We start from the raw sequence: 18,796 nt of genomic DNA, 5'->3' as shown, positions 1-18,796 counted from the left end.
TTCCAGTTCTCTTTTGGTTACTGTTTATGTAGCATATCTTTTTACATTGTTTTACTTTTAATTTATTTGTGTCTTTAAAGTAATTCTCTTATGAGCAGTGTGTGGATCGTATTTTATCCATTTTTTATCATTTTTTATCTGCCAATGTGTGGATCATATTTTATACATTCTGCCAAACTCTGCTTTTAACTTTAGATACTATCCATATATATGTGTCTATACATGTAGACACATTGTGTGGTAAGGTATGTTTATATAATAAATTAATTTTTATTGATTGTGTGAATATTTGCTGAATGAATGAACAATTCATGGACCATTCTCATATAAGTTCATATAGTCAAAATGTTAAATAAAATATTACAATAGCAAATTTAGCAATGCATATATGTGTTTCAAATAATACATATCAAGCCCAAGAAGATATGTGAAGGATGTGAAGTTATTTAGAAAACCATTTAATGTGATTTTTAGTATTTATATTGAAGAAAATAAACCATATGATCATAACAATGATCAGGAAAAAAAAATTCTTACAGAAAAAAATGTTGCTAATATCTGTAATTCATGGAGAACTCTTACATTCTTTCCTCATTCTTTTAGGAATGAGAAAGGATGCCTGAAATCCTCTCTTATATTTAGCATTGTACTGGAAGAACTAAGTAGTATCACAGGAAAAGAAAAATAATTTAAAGGTCTTTAAATGGAAAAGAAACAGCAATACTCATATTTGCTGATTCTCTGATCTACAAAGAAAGTTCAAAAGATGCTATAACCAAACTTACTCATAGTACTACATTTTTCTAGAGAACTTGCATTATTAGTGTCATAAAGATAAAATTTAAAAGAGAAGTATCATACTCTTATTTTATCCAAAAGAAGATTCTTTTTAATTCCATTTTAAAGATGATGAATTTTGGGGGGAAAAACGTTTTGTTTTTTTTTAATCCTCACCTGAGGATATTTTCCCATTATTTTTAGAGAGAGTTGAAGGGAAGTGGGGGAGGAGGGAAGAGAAACACCAGTGTGAGAGAAACACATCCATTGATTGCCTCTTGCAAGTGCCCCAGCTGAGGCCAGGGATCCAGGCCCATGTCTGTGTCATTGATTAGGAATCGAATCCACAATGTTTTGGTGCTGTAACCACTGAGCACACCAGCCAAGGACAACTTTTGAATATTTTTAAAGCCAAGTTATACTTTTTTCCTCTAGGGCTACAGAGACTTCTGATGAAGTGGAGAGTTTGCGACCCCCTCGGTTCTTTAATGAAGATGGAGTTATCAGACCTTACAGGTTGAGGGATGGTACTGGAAATCAAATGTTGCAGGTGGGTGAAGAAGTATCTTATAAGTTAAGATTAATTTAGCTTTATTAAAAGTAACTATATTTAATGCTTCAAACATATGTTAGATTATTTGAGCTTCTATGTTTTGCTTAATTCCATTTATAATCTCCTTATTTTACCTAGATTTTATTGTACATTTATTTACTATGAGATCTTTTTTTCTTTTTTACAGGCATCAAAAAGTTTGATGTGAAAACAGTTAATGCATGACTTTGCAACTGAAAGCTAAGACTAGATTTTAGTCTTAAAATTTACAAACTACGTACAGCTGTTTCAGTGTTTTGAAAACAAAGAAAGGCTTTTGTATTGGTAACTTTTGTATAGGATTTTTAGTGAATCTGATCTTTTTATAGAATATTGTAGTTCTGTGCTGGATTTGCTAGATTTGTTGAAAACTATTGTGCATATATACCTTCATAGTTGGTGGTATTTTTTAGCCAATAGAACCATTTCTGTTTAGGGTACTTCCTTCTCTTTATCAAACCAATAGGTGCTTTTATACCAGATATAATTCTCCTGTCCAGTTAGGCATGGGTAGGGAAAAAATCAGGACCATTGCTATTCAAATTCTTAGGTTCTTGTGCTTTTCTTTTATAGATGCTCAAGTGGCCAAAACACCCTTTTTGCTTTCTGCTTGTGTCATCCATTTAAAATCTTTTGGAATTTGATAAGTAGTTCATAAAAAAGCCAACATCTTTTAGTAAAGAAAAGTAGCTTTTGGAAAATAGACAGTTCGGAGGTAGAATATTTTATCTGTTACATAATTTTCTTACTAGTAAGTTGGACTTCTTAAAAATCTGGATTGTAGTGTAGGTAATATATACCTTAAAAATTATACCAATTTAAAAGTAGTTTGGGTTAGATGTGAAATACTAAAATAAATTATTTTTTGAAAACAGAGTCATTATGTTGTATAGACTTGCAAATATTCAAGGTAATAATGAACTATGGGAATATAATTCTTCCTTTATAAAACCCTGAAATTTTAAATACTGTCAAGTTTAAAGTGATTAGGGTAAGATTTAAAACTTTAATATTTTGCTCACTACATGCAAAGTATGTAATTTTTGCATAAAATGTGCTTTCATCTAATGTACTAAAACATAACCATTGAATTAATGTGTGATATTTAGTGAAGTGATTTTACATTGTGTTTAAAATGTTTTTAAAGCATCAAAATAATATCATATTGGGATGGAACTGGCAATCAAGTGAGAGACTGTGCTCTCAGGGGCATTTTGTACAGTCTCTGCAGTGTCAGTTTAGCCTTTAGAAGAAATGTTGGATGGGAATGTTGCAGAACTAACCTCTGGTTTATACATTTGAAACATATATTTCTACTTATTATCTGCCTTCTCTTTTTAGAACACAATAACAAGTTACTAACATTTTAGTAGACGGATTAGTTATCAAATCATCTTTAAAAAACTAAAAGTATTTGAGACACTATTTTAATAAACTTATTAGGAAATAAAGATGAATGATGAGAGTTTAGAAATGCATTGACATTATTAGAAAAATAGATTATAATACATAAGAAAGCCATGAGATACCAAACATTTCTTGTGATTGATAAGTTGATTTCACTGACAAGTAAATTTATTCTACACCTTCCTGGTTTTATAGAGCTTTAAACCTTGGGATTCAAGGTTGTTACTTTGACTATATTTTTAACTATATATATTATTTTTAGTAGGCCAGTCTTGCCATTATTCGCCAAAAGAGCTATTTAAAGGTCTAAAAGCTCACAATCCTTGCCAGCCATTACTTGTTTTTCAACAAGAACAGTTGAATATATATAGCTGGAATACCTTTAGGAATTCACAAGATGCCTTAGGATGTTTGCAGTTAGCATTATTCTCTTAATAAGTGTAAGAACTGGGTTATTGCTTTGGTGGTAATAGTGCTTCTTTGAATCAAAACTCTACTGTATGATTCATTAACACTTTAAAATATATAAATACTGTGGTAAAGAATTGGATGTTATAGGAACAGGATTTAAAATCTCCTCAGCTTAGATCTAATCTATTTAACAGTGGTGCATTTAGAAAAATTTTAATACTATCACATATTTACATATTTCTCCTTTTATTTTCTAATTTTTTAAAAATAGTGCTCTGTGTTCACAAATTCTATATGCCCCTGTATAATAATTAAATATCTAAAAACCCCCCTTTTGTTATGTACCTATCTGGAAAGTAGTACATTATTATAGTGCTTCCTAAGAGTAAGTTGAAGTTGCCTACTAGAGAAATAGAAAAACTTCAATGTATCCCCAGACTACCTTATTGATATCACCAAACAATTTTAAATGTAGCAACCAGTAGAGTTTAGTCTTCGTCTATGTGGAATATTATATCCATAATTACTGTCCTACTCAGAGCTGGTGTCTGCTTCAAAATTATTTTGATTCCTTGAACATTTCATAAGTTTGCATGTCTTCCAAGGAATTTGTCATACTTAACTAACCATTGTGCTTCTTTTTTCCTTTACCATGCTTACAGAAAATTCAGGTCTACAGGGAATGGATTATGACTCACAGTAGCAGTAGAGATGATGATGATGATGATGATGATGTAAATTAGATCTCAAATGTTAAAATTAATATGTTAATTTTATTTCAAAGTTTCATTAGCATGTTTTGTATGACTACTGTCATAATACCCATATGCTCATTTTTAACAAGTTAAAATATTTTTTTCTTTTCAAAACATTTTTCTCTACCCAGTTTCAAAAAGCAAAGTAATCTCGTTATTTAAGCACAGAAAAATGTATTATACATCCAAAGTAGGGCATACTATATATTTTGTTTGTATATATTTTGTAGTTTTGTAATACAGTTTGTCTTTAAGATTTAGTTAGACTCAAAATTTTTGTTAATGTTAACTAGTTTTATCTTACTTTAAATTTCTGTTAGCAAAATGCTGTTTTTAATGTTCTTTGTATATGTTTTGGGTTGTTGTATAATGCCATTGTGAAAAAAGGAAGAAAGAAAAGGAAGAAAGAAAAAGGAAGACAGAAAAACCTAATAGCTAGTCAAAATTTATATTTATTTAGCATTTTAAAAGTATTTTTGTCAGAATTTTAAAATAATAATAAACATATAACTTGAAGCAATATGAATTTGTTATTCTATTCCAAAATCCATATAGTTTGGACTGCTATTATAAGGAACATTTATGATTTATCACGAAAGTGATAATTTATAGTTGGAGAATGAAAAAAGTTTTCTTTGGTTTACTTTTTATTTCATTTATATATATATAATATATAGTGAAACAATGAACATAGCACTTGGGTTTATGGTCATTATATTTACTTATTAACTTACATATTTATATGCTTTATCCCTATTATAAAATGATACAAATTAATTCAGGACATAGAAGTATTTTTATAGTGAGCATAATTTTTTCTTGATAATATTGGGAAAATGTTATCTATGTCCCTGTGAGCAAATGTTTTATGTTTTGTGTATTGAGGGATGGTTGGTTTTCTTTTTCTTTTTTTCTTCTTATTTTTTTATTTTTTATTTTTTTTGGTAATTTCAACTTAGTGAAAGTGTCTTGTCCTGTTTCCCTAGAATATAAAATGTATTATTATTTTTTAAATCCTCTAAAAAGTGAATGACTAATAGTAGAATGTTTAATCCCTAATGACTGCAGTGCTTTTGGTTCAACAAAGGAACATTTACTTTGATTCATGCTAAGCACTTTGTTCATAATGGACTTGCATTAAATTGCAGTAAATTCTTACCGTAATTATTCAACTTTGGGCTTGATTCAGCCAATGATGCCTGAGTATTTTCTAACTCTTAAGTTTATCAGGATTTTCTGTAAATCACTGTTTTCTATTTCTTAGAAAGTTTTTATAAAAATTTAAAATTTCCAACATTGAGCTTAGAGAAAAGGAGCTCTTTTGAATTACTACCTGCCTAGCTTTCATTCAAATTAAATAGATACCAAGATCATGTTTACTAGGACTAAGAAATATGTGAATAACAAAGAATTTAATTGTTTTCATCAAAGTAATCTTCTTTTTTTTTTTTTAATAATTGAATGTGAAAATAGTGTCCAATAAAATAGTCACTAGGATGTCAATGTTCAACATGATGTATTTGCTATTGTATTTCTATCCAAAGGTCATGTACACTTAAGATGGATGACTGCAATAGTAGCTACTATACTGGTTTGTCAGATAGAAACCCTGTGGTGAAATTTTACATTATTCTTTTCTGTATTGATGGGAGGATGACTAGAAACAACCATCTCAAATGTTATTTGAGTACCTTTTATGACTGCTCCTTCAGGCCTTTGTTTTTTATTTTATATATTTATTTGCAACTTTATAATTTATAGGCCCAAAATACTAAAGATACTATGGGGTCTAAATATTAAGATACACAGAGTATTCATTTAGATACACAGAGTATTCATAAGATACACAGAGTATTCATTTAGATCACAAAATACTTATGATGGGAATATGAAAAGAATATTATTTTTTTATTATAGTTTACATTTAATATTATTTTGTATTAGTTTCAGATGTATAGTATAGTGGTTAGATAATCATATACTTTACAAAGTATTCCCCTCAATATTTCCAGTACCCACCTAGCATTATACACAGCTATTACAATACTAGTAACCCTGTGCACAAATTTGGGCACCAGTAGCTCTCTACAGGGCCTGGCTGCTCTGAACCTGCTGCCCAGAGGCTCTCCACAGCCCAGAGGCCCATCCGAGGCTGGGCACCGTACACTCTTACTGCCTGCTTTCAGCAGCCACCCCACTGGGACTAGAGGACTCTGGTGGGGATGAGAGAACTGGGCGCCACCATCTTTGTGATGGAGTGATGGTTAATCTGCATATTACTCTTTTATTAGATAGGATTATTGATTATGTTCTCTATGCTGTACTTTACATCCTTACGACTTTTTTAACTGCATTTTGTACTCGTCCCTTCACCTTTTTCACCCAGCCCCCAACTACCATCCCCTCTGGCAACCACCGTTCTGTTTTCTTTATGAGTCTGTTTCTATTTTGTTTATTTTGTTCTTTAGATTCCACATATAAGTGGATTCATGGTATTTGTCTTTCTCTGGCTGTCTTGTTTCACTTAGCATAATACTCTCTAGGCTCATCCACACTGTTGCAAATGGTAAGATTTCATCCTTTTTATAGCTGAGAAATAGTTAATTGTATATATGTACACAACTTTTTTATCCATTCGTCTATTGATGAATTTGGGTTGCTTCCATATCTTAACTATTGTAAATAAAACTGCATCAAACATAGGAATACATATATAAAAGAATGTCAGTTTTATTTATTATTATTTCCCTGTACCTTTGGGATACATGGAAATCATTAAAAATATTAGGTCAGCTGAGACTGCTTTGGCTCAGTCGATAGAGCAACGGCCTGCGGACTGAAGGGTCCTGGGTTCGATTCCAATCAGGGGTATGTACCTTGGTTGTGGGCACATCCCCAGTAGGGGGTGTGCAAGAGGCAGCTGATCGATGTTTCTCTCTCATCGATGTTTCTAACTCTCTATCCCTCTCTCTTCCTCTCTGTGAAAAATCAATAAAATATATTTTTTAAAAATAATAATAAAAAAATAAAAATATTAGGTCAGTCCAGCCAGGATGTCTCAGTGGTTGAGTATCGACCCATGCACCAGGAGATCCTGGTTCAAATCCCAGTAAGGATATATGCCTGGGTTGCAGGCTCAATCCCCCAGTAAGGAGTGTACAGGAGGCAGCCAATCAATGTTTCCCTCTCATCATTAATGTTTCTATCTCTCTCCCTCCCTCTCTCTGAATTCAATAAAAACATACTTTAAAAAATATTTAGATCATTAATCTTTAATTTCAACAGACAAATGTTTGAGTTCGTGAAGCACAGTAAGTACAAGCAGTGCTATATAAAACATTATAGAAAGTCTTGAGTAATAAAAGTAAAACACATGATTTCAAATATTTCTGTGTTAGGGAGGTAATTAGGATACCTCATGATTGTCAGATGTAATTGTTCGTGGTTTGTTTTAATATGATAGACCATTTTCATGTCCATAATTATTTCTCAATCACTGTAAATTTATTTCCAGTTATTTCATATCAACCCATATATATTGTAGCTGTGTTCTTTCAAATATCAGGTTTAAAATAAATATTTAATTATGTTGCAAAATTAGTTTTTAATGTAATCTTTTTCATTGCATATACATATTCTAAGCAGTAAATGGTAACATATAGCTACTAAATTGCATTATGCCATTCCTTTGTACCTTAGAGCTGCTTAAATATTTGAGCATTCAAAATATTTTAATCGTTATTTGTGCTTAAAAACAGAGATTTAGCTTAGTGTGCCCTTCTTAATTAGGCATGCTGTTTTTCTACCATAAATTATCTATAATGATAAAAGCATAATATGCTAACTAGACAGCACAGCCCAATGACTTTCTGGACATCCTTCTGGACAACCTTCAGATGATGCCACAGCTGCGAGGGCCGAGCCCCTTGCATAAATTTCATGCATTGGGCCTCTAGTTTATAAATAACCTGCTAACTACATGTCTACAAAGATTTTCTGAATATATTCAATAAATCTTGGGGTTTCTATTAAGTTAAAAATTTAGAGACCCATAATTCATGATAAAGTTAAATTCATCTTAATAATCAGCTAATACTATTCACAATATACAATTCTAGTATTTTACAGGAGATATCAAAATTTTAAAATATTAAATTATTTTCTACATTGTTAAAGAAAAATGTTATCCAGTCTCCCCACCATTGGTGGCTTATTTCATTTTAAAGTTGTTTATTCATGTGATTCTGATCCAAATATATAAATGTCTATTATATATATTTTATTGTAAATTTTTAAACAATTATTAATTTGTACAGATTTTTAAAGTGACCCATTTATAGAGTTATCTCTAATATGGAAAACCTGGTTTTTATTTTCAGAATACACAAATAGCCAGAAATATTTTTATACCTTTAAAAAAATTCTAGCCCATAAGTGTGTGTGTGTGTGTGCGTGTGTGTGTGTGTGTGTGTGTGTGTGTGTGTGTGCACACGCGAAGAACGACCCTTGTGTTCTTCCTTCATTGTGGATGAGTATTATCAGCTGGGTTGTCCTGTGGGAATAGTATATTCTTAACCATTTTAGATATTTAAAAATTTGATCTATGTTGTCTTTGAATCTCTGACATCCCTGAGAAATATATCAGTTGCTATGATGTAAGTTGTTACAGAAGGGAGGCTGTTTTTGTTTGTTGTATATTTCTTTTCTTTCAGAAATGACAGATGTTTATAATTAGCTTCAAACACTGCCTTAGTAGCAGTTGGACGATAACTACCTTCAGCCAACGAGGTCTTTCCCTTTTTACTTCTGGAGGAGAATTACAACTGATCTGGGAAAAGGGCTTACCATAGGCAGTCAGATCACCAGAGTGTCTTCCTGGCTTCATCTGAGATTTTGAGTAAGTGCACAAGAACTAGGAGACACAAAGACATATTGGACTTCATTCTTCATTTTGGAACTCTTCCTCTGCAGAAGTATACTTCTGAATGGGATGAGAAAAACTGAAGAGAGCCAAATTCTGTTGTCCAGGCATGTTAAAGTTTTAGCATCTCCAATAAAACAGATCACATGGGGGAATAGAGATTCCTTATCCAACTTGGGTACAATTCTGTTACCTCACTTATTCATTTGGCAGAAATCTCTTGGAGAGTCTTTGACACATCATTTTTGGAGGCCCATTATTTTGAATATTTAGTAGTAAGTCCCATGAACTTTATTTTGACCACTGAACTTTCCAGTATTATATTAAAATACTTTTTGAATAAGACTTTGAAATGATGGTTTGGCTAGTATTGCTCAGTGGTTAAGGGTTGATCCATGAATCAAGAGGTCACAATTTGATTCCTGGTCAGAGTACATGTCTGGCTTGTGGGCTTAATCCCCTCTAGAGGACGTATAGGAAGCAGCTGATGAATGATTTTCATCATTGATGTTTCTGTCTCTTCTCCTTTCCTCTCTCAAATTGATAAAAACATATATGTATACTTTTTCTAAAACATATTTTTTAAAAAGACTTTGAAATCATGTCTTTTTCTAGAAGCAATGGTTCCACTTAAGGGAGGTTCCAGTTTTTCTTTGTCTCAAGTGTAAAATTATTTTTTTAATTCTCTTTTTTAATTCAGTAACTTGAATGAGACTCATTTGATTCCTAGTTCTTTTTCAAAAGTTTATGATCATTGCATTTCTTAAATATATTAAGGTTAAATACTATTGAGATAAAAAATTAACACTTTTAACTTTAAAAGAAATTTGAAATATTAAGTTCAAGTAGATTCAACTTGAGTCTTTCTTCATATTGAGGATGTGCAAGTAGAGCTTGAACTCTGCAGTAGGTATTAGTATTGAATTAGTATTAGTTTTAACCTTTATTTAACCAAAGGTGCTAAATTGTAACCGGAGACTCAACACATGACTTCACTACTAATGTGTTGAACTTTCTATCTTATAACTTTCCCTGGTTTCTTTAGACAGCACAGAGATTCTTAGTATAAATTGAGATTAAGTAAAACTAATTCAGATTTTTTCTAACAATACTATTATAGTGAAAGTATGAAAAGGTTATTTTTTTATTGGCCAAATATCTGCTTATTGGACAAATGACTTTTAAAACCGGAACCAGTAGACCAGTCACTATGACATGCACTCACCACCAGGGGGCAGATACTCAACACAGGAGCTGCCCCCTGGTGGTCAGTGCACTCCCACAGCCAACCTTCTGCAACCAGCCAACCACCCACAGTCCACCCTTCTCCCTCCCGTGCATGAATTCATGCACTGGGCCTCAAATCTTATAATAAAAGGTTTTTCTTATGTCAACTTAAAACATTTTATTTTCATACAAAATTAGAATCCTCTTTCATCTAAAAACAAAATTTAATGTTACCTATGAAAGGAAGCACCCTGTATGCTTTGTCAGTTAAGATTCTTTAGTTTTAAACCTAAATGAAATCGCAGTCCTGGTTACTATTGATGATGACGCTAATGAACTTTTGACACTTAAAAGACACATATAAGAACCAAAGTGGAGAAATTTAGGTACATTTAGATATTTTGTGGTACTTCGGGTCTAGGTAGGTATTTTAAAAGAGATCTCATGAATCTGCAGCATTGGAATACAAGAATAAGTGAGTGGATATTTCATGTAAAGTTAATCTTTCTGAAATAAATTGCCAGGCTACTTGAAATTTTAAAATTGCCAATAGAGTAAATTTATAATTATATATGTATAATTGCATTTTCACTGGATGATTTGGTAGAACAGATTATATGAGTATAAGAAAAAATTTTATGCTGTGTATTTTTTAAATACAAGTATTTGTTAAGCTCCTGTTAGTGATGTATTAGCCACTCTTCTAGATCTTAAGATTACAGTCCTAAAGAGAGTAGTCAAGATTTCTGCTTGTCTCATGAGATTATAATCATAATGAGCTGTATAATTCTGGTGACTGGGAATATAACACATGCCATGTTAAGGGTCCAACCCTGTAATGTTGGATCTTCACAGTCTCATTTCCATTTGTTGATTAGTTACTACATGTAAGGCTTTGAGGAACTGTAGGAATCAAAAGACACATAAGATATGCCCAATCTTCAAAAGAGAAATAGGGATTTCTACATATTAAATGAAAATGAAGCATTGCAAGAGACAAGATACAGCTCATGGGATATTTGAACCCATATTCCAATGAGTTGTAAAAATGTAATCCCACTGCATCTACTGGAACATATTAATTTCTTCTGTGCTCATCTTGACAGTAAAATTTTCTAAGTTGCAGCAATAACCTATGGCTCAGGGCCTAGATTCTGGAACCAAGTAAATTTGAGTTCAATTTCAATCTTTTCTTTTATTAGCTTAATGTTTTATTATGCTTGTCTGACCTGTTTCCAGACAGTAAAATAGAGTTAATTACAGTCTCTTGATGTTGAGATACATAACACCAAGATAAGAGTATGTTGGTGGTGGTGCTGAAATTAAAACAAATGAAGTAATCTATATAATTATTAATACAATGTCTAATAAGAACTTGTTTATTTTTGTTATTCCCAATGAATCCCAGTTGATGCTAATTCTTAGTCATCATTGTATAATTCTTTATTCCTCATTTGTCTCCTCTTCATCAAGATAAAAGTAATGTAAATATTATCCTTCTTTTTCCTTTAAAGGTTAACAGGATACTTTAGTTAAAATACCAGGACAACTTCACACACTAATTGATTAACAATAATAATAAAATTTCAAAAACTCAGTTACTTGGACTTTTCTGAGTTATATAGTATTTTAAAAGAAATATTGTTTTCAAGTATATTTAGTATCATGTGTCATAAATGATGCTCATAGAGGTTCATTAGAAAGACTCTTGTAACTATTCACATACATTATTATTTCTAACTCACCTCTTGGCCCTTTTTCTAAAATGTATTAGGTAGGTTAATTAATGGTTTATTATTGTCAGTGCATGTAATTATGTCATGAACATAATTCTCCCCTTTCTCCAGACTGTCTTTAGTTGACTAGTTGATGACAGTTCACATTTGTTAAGGAATCATTTATTTTATGTCACATAATTGTGCTCAGCTTTTCTGTCCTAAGTATCCATACAGATTATAGTTTGGTTGCCAAATGAAATAGCTCATTAGCATGGGAAGAGACAAAGGTCTGGGGGAGTAATTCCTCTTCAGATTTGATGAGAATCAATGAGATTTGTTTGTTGTTGTTTTTAACCAACTTGTTTCATGGAATAAGCTAAGTATCACTTTTCACTCTTGTTTACATTTATTCTATTATAAATATTGAAATCATTGAGCTTTGAGGCAATAGATTTCTACTAGTTGATCATGGAGCTTGGTAGAATGCCTGTTTTCCTGGCTATGGTCCTCAAAGTCTTTCACATTTGAAGTGAGTTAGTAAGCCATTTTTATCGATTACCTTTAATCACATAACTCTAAGAAAGTTATACTTATTGATTATATTTTTCTCTAAAGATTGTCTTGAACAAGTCTACTTCTCAAACATTAAGACATTGTAGCATTTACTATTTTAATTTATAATTACCTGCCTGAACTCTGTTGTTTTTTTAAAAGTAAGTTTAATATTTTGGTATAATCTATCCCTAACCTTTTCTCTTTATCCATAATCTCCTGAATATTAGCACCTTCATATCTGGTGGTTCCACCAAGCCCGCGTCCTGCGGCATTTTTAAAAAGTCCTGATTTTTGGAAAGAATGCACGACAAGTTAGGGAACGGCGGGAGAACAGGAAGGGAATATTCGGTTTTCGGCAGTCATGTGGCTATTTAGCCAGGATATGAGTTTTATATTATTTTTGTTAATTTTATAATGTTAAACTTTAATAATAACAAATAATTGTTAAGAACTGATTATTGAGAACTGCTTATCAAAGTTCGCATTGATCAGTTGTTAGAATTCGACCACCATTGTTTGGACTTAATAAACAATGACATTTTTTGGGATTGGCAACGACGAAAATATTTTGTAACTGTCTCTCAGATGATACACATCGTACTGTGTGCTAGTAAGCTAGTTAAACAAGTGATGTCATTACAAATCAGCTATTCAGATACTTTAGGTAAGTTATTTATTTCATAAATACATAAATTTTCTTGAATTTAGCAGACAGTACTCGTATTATTTATATTTTATAGTGGCGGCAAAAAGTCTAGTGCCAAATTTTTAATCAAGAGCCTGCTCGTGCCCCCCGCCCCTTCCGGTCAATGGTGTCCTGCTTTACCAATGTTAAAATCTGATCACCTTGTCCTAGAACTAATCTTTGTGGTTACTGAGGGACAACTTGATATTGTTTGGAATTTTAAACCTTTCATGTTAGTGGTTTGTTCCTAATACCTATCTATTCATATTGTACTTTGTGTTTTCCAGAAATATTTTTGTTTTCATAGTGTTTGTTTGATTTGAGAGTTACTTTCTAGCTTGTGTTCTCTTTCTCAAGTATGGGGGTATACCTGATAGGAAGTACATATATTAGCAGAGGATAAACCTGACACTACCATCTTTCAAGTTCCTACTTGGTGTGCATTTCAAAGTTTGTGATCAATTTGGTTTGGATGTATTTATATCTAATAAACCTAAGGTTTACATATACATATTTTCTAATGCAAAACAAGGGATTCTTTAAGCAGTAACCAGACATTTGAATTGTTATCTACAGATTCTGTCAGTTATATGTAATGAATGCAGTTACCTTTGTGTTTCTCTGTTTATTTAAGAAGATTCTTAAACAATGATAGGTAATTTATATGTATTTTTATGAATTAGGAAAAAAAAATGTTTTTCCTTTAACATTATAGCATGTTAAATGAGGCTAACATATCTAAAGTACTGGCTAGTACTTCAGCCAAATCATATGGTAGTTTAGCCAAATCTTGGTTTTTATGCAAAGGCTCTACATAGTGATTTCTAGCCCGAGTTTTGCTAGTTCATTTGTTTTAAAGGGTATCACAAATTATTTTTAGTAGTAAAATTCTTACATAACATCTGTTTGGGACGGAGAAAGGTAGTATATTAACACTAAGCTGTTTGGACCCTGTTAACATAAAACAAACAAAAAACAGGCAGCCTAAGTGGCTTTAGCAGTCTGCTTCTGCAACACCCTGTACCCAGAAATATTGAAGGTATTTTTGAGGTACCATGGGAAAACATGACTGACAGCATAAGAGAAGACATCATGATACAGTGAAAACACTGGAATTAGAAATAAAGGAACCACTTCTCTGAGCCCACTTTTGCAACTGACATTATGACCCCAATCAAGTCACTTAACTCTACAAACTACACAAGATTGTTGTAAAGATTAGATGAATAAGATACTCATCTGATCCTTGATTTCTAAAAGTAAAAGATTGGTTTGGATGTACAATAATATTCCTTCAGGTCTAAAATTCTGCTGTTTTCCCACCATAAAGTAGTATATAATGATGTTCTAAAAATTATAAAGCCTCATATGCAAGGAATTTACGAAGTCAGGAAATTGTTACCAAAGGATGATATTTGTAGACTCTACAGCAAAAGGGGCCATACTCTCATCTTTCTATGGGATTTAGTTCTGAAGTTCTATCTTCTGCTCATAGTGCTGTTCTTATTTCATATTCACATATTTGTAATGGAGACTTACCAGCAAAATTTTGCTATATAAAGAGTTACCTATGACATTTATTCAAATATAGGGTGTCCCAAAAAATGTATACACATACTTTGAATAACAGCAGTGTTTATTAAAATACATTTCATTTTCAAAATTGAACTACCAGCTATTACAGTGTCTATACATTTTTGAACACCTATATATCCATTTTAATAACAAAGAATACAGTTCATTTTATGTTTCAGAGTAGAATGGATTTTAATGTCAATTTGTTTTTCAAGTGTAGTAGCTCAATTTTTTTATGAACTCCAGAAAAACATCGCATGAATGACTTTTTTGGACTTTATAATTTTTATTTATACTAGATGCTATTGTGACTATTTAAATTGGTTTAATTGCATATAGTATGCTCAGGTTAGAGTTTATTTACATTGGGTCTGAAAAGTGGAAAGTGATGTGAGTCAGGCTCAACTGCATTGCCGAAACTTAACACAGTCCTATGTAAGAGGCTAATATACAAGTTGACCGAATGGCAGACTGACCGGTCGCTATGACACGCACTGACCACCAGGAAGCAGATGCTCAATGCAAGAGCTGCTCCTGGTGGTCAGTGCACTCCCATAGGGGGAGCCCAGCTCAGCCAGAAGCCCTGAGCCCAGCTCATGACTAGCGAGCACAGTGGTGGTATTAGGACATCCATAACAGCGCTAAGGATGTCCAACTACCAGCTTAGGCAGGGAGTGGGCCTAAGCTATCAGTCGGACATCCCCAAAGGGTGCCCGTCTGTGAGAGGGTGCAGGCAGGGCTGATGGAATCGCCAAGTGCATGAATTTTGTGCATCAGGTGTCTAGTGTTGAAATAGATCAACCAAAGGACTTAGATGCATGCCTATGAGCATAACCAGTAGCGGGGTAAGAGCATGTGCTGGTGAGTGGGAGCGGCCAGGGAGAGGTCAATGGAGGAAAAAGGAGACTCTTGTAATACTTTAAACAATAAAGAATTTTAAAAAAATTAGAAGCTAGGTACTGAGGTCAGAGTTGAACCATAGCTTTTAATTGATTTAAAGGTTTAGATCTTTTAATGAGGTATACAGATTCTTTTTTTAAAAGTTTGAAATCTTTTTATTGAATTGCTATATGAATACACATTATTATAGCAAGAAGATTTAGCAACTTAGCTAATTTTTAAAATTTGTTCATGAAATAACATTATTTTTATTAAAATAGGGATATATAGACTCTTGACTCCTAGTAGCAGTTGATATTGAGATCAACATTTGTATTCTTTTAAAACTTGGCTATATAAGACAAAAGAAAGTAACTACTTCTAAGCTAATTTCTTTTCAACTACCTCTAAACTGAAACAAAAGGATATAAAGTAAAAAATAAAGCTTCATTTCCACCTCCACTATTATTCTTTGGAAGCTCAGAGATAAGTGCAATGAGCAGATTGATGTGTTACTACCAACCCTCCAGAAATTTTCTGTGCACATATAAATAAGTATACATGTATGTGTTTCTGTTTCTCTTCGCCCCCCATTCATTCTCAGTATTTCCACAAAATCGCATATTTTTCTATATCTGTACACACATCTACCTTTTTCTTGCTCCTTACTGCATAGTGTCCCATCACATGGCTATACTATAATTTACTTAAATAGTCCTTTATTTTTATTTTTATTTTTTTTAAATAATGTGAAGGTTGTCTAAAAGGGAACTCAAATGCAAATGTTGACTGTTGTGTTTTTTTGTTTTTAACATATTTTATTGATTTTTTTTTTTTTTTTTTTTTAACAGAGAGGAAGGGAGAGGCATAGAGAGTTAGAAACATTGATATGCCCGCAACCAAGGTACATGCCCTTCACCGGAATCAAACCTGGGACCCTTGAGTGTGCAGGCCAATACTCCATCCACTGAGCCAAACCAGTTAAAGCTAAATAGTCCCTTATTGATATTTATGGTTTTTGCTTTTAACACAATTTTGCCATGAAGATTTATATATGTATATCTCGGGATAATTTTACATAAAATGAAACTCAAATAATGCATTTAATTGATTAACATTTATTTATTTTGAAATTAGTTGAAGATTTTTTCTTGTTTATTGGTCACATTTTTTTTGTATTTTGCTGACCTACCTGTTAATAGACTTTACACATTTTCCTATTAGTTTACTCATTTTTTACATTGATTTATTCATATTCCTAGAATTCTCTATGTTAGTATGTAATTGACTCTATAATTCTGTATTGACAAATGTTTTCCAAACATTTTTGGGGTTTTGTGTTATTTTATTTCTGTTTATTTACTTATTGTTTTGCCATTTAGAAGTACTTAATTTTCATGTACTCAAGAATTCTTTTGCATTAAATTTTAGGGACTTTGTATTTTATATTTAAGCCGTTCCCACTTTAAGATTATTAAAATATTATTATTTAGTACCTCTATATGGTTGCTTTATATGCTGAAATAAATGATCCATGTGGAATTAATTTGGTATATGGAGAGACATAGGGATTCCTAACCCTGAAACACCATTTATTTGATAATACATGTTTTTGCCCAGGACCTTAAAATGCTATTTTGATTTCATAAATTTCTATATTTGTGTATATAGAATTTTAGAAAGTCCTATTGGTCATTTTATAACTTCTACCAACACCAACCTGTTTTCAAATTCAATTATATAATTTGTGATCTAATAATTCTTATTCTGAATCTGTGGTTATGTCCCTCTTTTATTTGTAATGCAAGAAATTTGTGTTTATGTGTCCTGCCTACCACAAGAAATAGTAAAGATGCTCTTTCCTCAATATTATAAAATTTAAAATTAGAAAATTTTTCCATTTAATTTATTTGTATGCCTCACCCTGATGTTTTAATTATTGTTTTTTATTGTTGTTGTTTAGGTTTTTTGTTTGTTTGTGTGTTTTTTTGTCGTCGTTTTTACTTCTGTCTCCAATAGAAATTAAAACTATTCTATCAGGCTTCTCAACCAAAATTATTAAGAAGTCACTCATTACCTTCTTCTAGGCTAAATACTTTTAGTTTTTTAAATATATAGCCTCATGGAACATAATTTTCTAACAGGATTGTTGACAATGTCATGGATAGTGTTTCATCAGTCTTGTAAATAAACTTAAAGGCTAGTACATAGGTTAACTAAGTCCTGGAGTTCCCTGTTTGTCCAGAAATACTCTGCTCCTTATTTTTTAACTAGTGGACCTTGAGCACAGATTTGTGCACACCAAAAGAAAATTATTTAAAGAAATACTTTAATGTTGCTATTCGCCTTTCTCTATAATGGAAGTGACAATCAAATTCATGTTTGACAATGACAGATTGAAACACACACATGCGATTGCTGCCAGCAAGAGCTTTCTATGTATTGCGCATGCGCAAGTCAACTTAGTCTTTTATAGATATAGAATAAACTTATTTAATTAGACCTGCTTTCTGATTTAGCTAAACTTTTTTCCAGCCCAGTGAAGCACCCCAACTTCTCTTTCAGGTAATTGTCAGCAATACAGCAGTATTGTTATTATAGATCACACAGGGAGAAGGGCAAGATATTTAACTGCAGCAATGTTTGACTATATTCTGTGCAGTGAGAAAACCCAAGTCATTTTCAAAATCCACTATTTCTTACTTTTCAGTTGGGTCAAGTTTCTAAACTTCCTAAATCTCTATTTTCTGGCTAATGAAAAGAAAATAGGATTCTATCTAGTCTCTTATCTACCTACTCCAGGACTTCTGTGAGGATCAAATGAGATGAGGCACATGAAAATGCTTCACAAACATTTGGTTAAAGTTTAAAATGTTTGCACTTGGCTATAAAGCAAGTCATGTTCCTGGGCTGAAGAAACTCCAAGGAGGCTACTCACTAGGGAGAGGAAGCTGGGTGTTGCTATGTGACATCATTACCTGGCTCTGGGCTGGGCTGGGCTGTGGGTCACATTTTGTGCCAACGCATTGGTTGCAATTTGGTGAGCTGTCACTCTGGGTAGTGTTGGGGCCTGTCTCCCACTCAGGGGAAGCCCAGTGTTTCTTCGAGAGCACCAGTTCCACAGTGTTGTTTCTTTGCAACTGGCCAGCAGCTCCTGCTTTGAGCATCTGCCCTCTGGTGGTCAGTGCACATCATAGTGACCAGCTGAACTGTCAGAGGGACACTTGGCATATTAGCCTTTTATATAGAGAGATGAGTAGTGAGATTGAGAAAGAAAAACATATTATATATATA

The 18,796-nt window shown here is 32.4% G+C and overlaps 1 protein-coding gene across 6 annotated transcripts in view; it reads left to right on the top strand.

Annotated features, from left to right (window-relative positions):
* VPS13A (vacuolar protein sorting 13 homolog A) overlaps positions 1–18,796 on the top strand; it is a 170,303-nt gene that overhangs the window by 139,617 nt on the left and 11,890 nt on the right. For 2 of the 6 annotated variants that reach the window (XM_036433730.2, XM_045580099.1), the window contains exon 68: positions 1,213–1,327. In XM_036433730.2, the coding sequence (XP_036289623.1) occupies positions 1,213–1,327 (115 nt within the window). Of the gene's footprint in view, positions 1–1,212; positions 1,328–1,517; positions 3,584–3,849; positions 4,816–8,654; positions 8,840–11,604; positions 11,667–18,796 lie in introns of those variants that run through there. The other 4 variants (XR_006741282.1, XR_006741281.1, XM_036433732.2 and 1 more) reach the window with 4 other exon arrangements.

The sequence above is a fragment of the Pipistrellus kuhlii genome, unplaced genomic scaffold (genome assembly GCF_014108245.1).
Source record: "Pipistrellus kuhlii isolate mPipKuh1 unplaced genomic scaffold, mPipKuh1.p scaffold_m20_p_12, whole genome shotgun sequence".
NCBI lineage: Eukaryota > Metazoa > Chordata > Mammalia > Chiroptera > Vespertilionidae > Pipistrellus > Pipistrellus kuhlii.
This window is presented reverse-complemented; position numbering and strand designations above follow the sequence as displayed.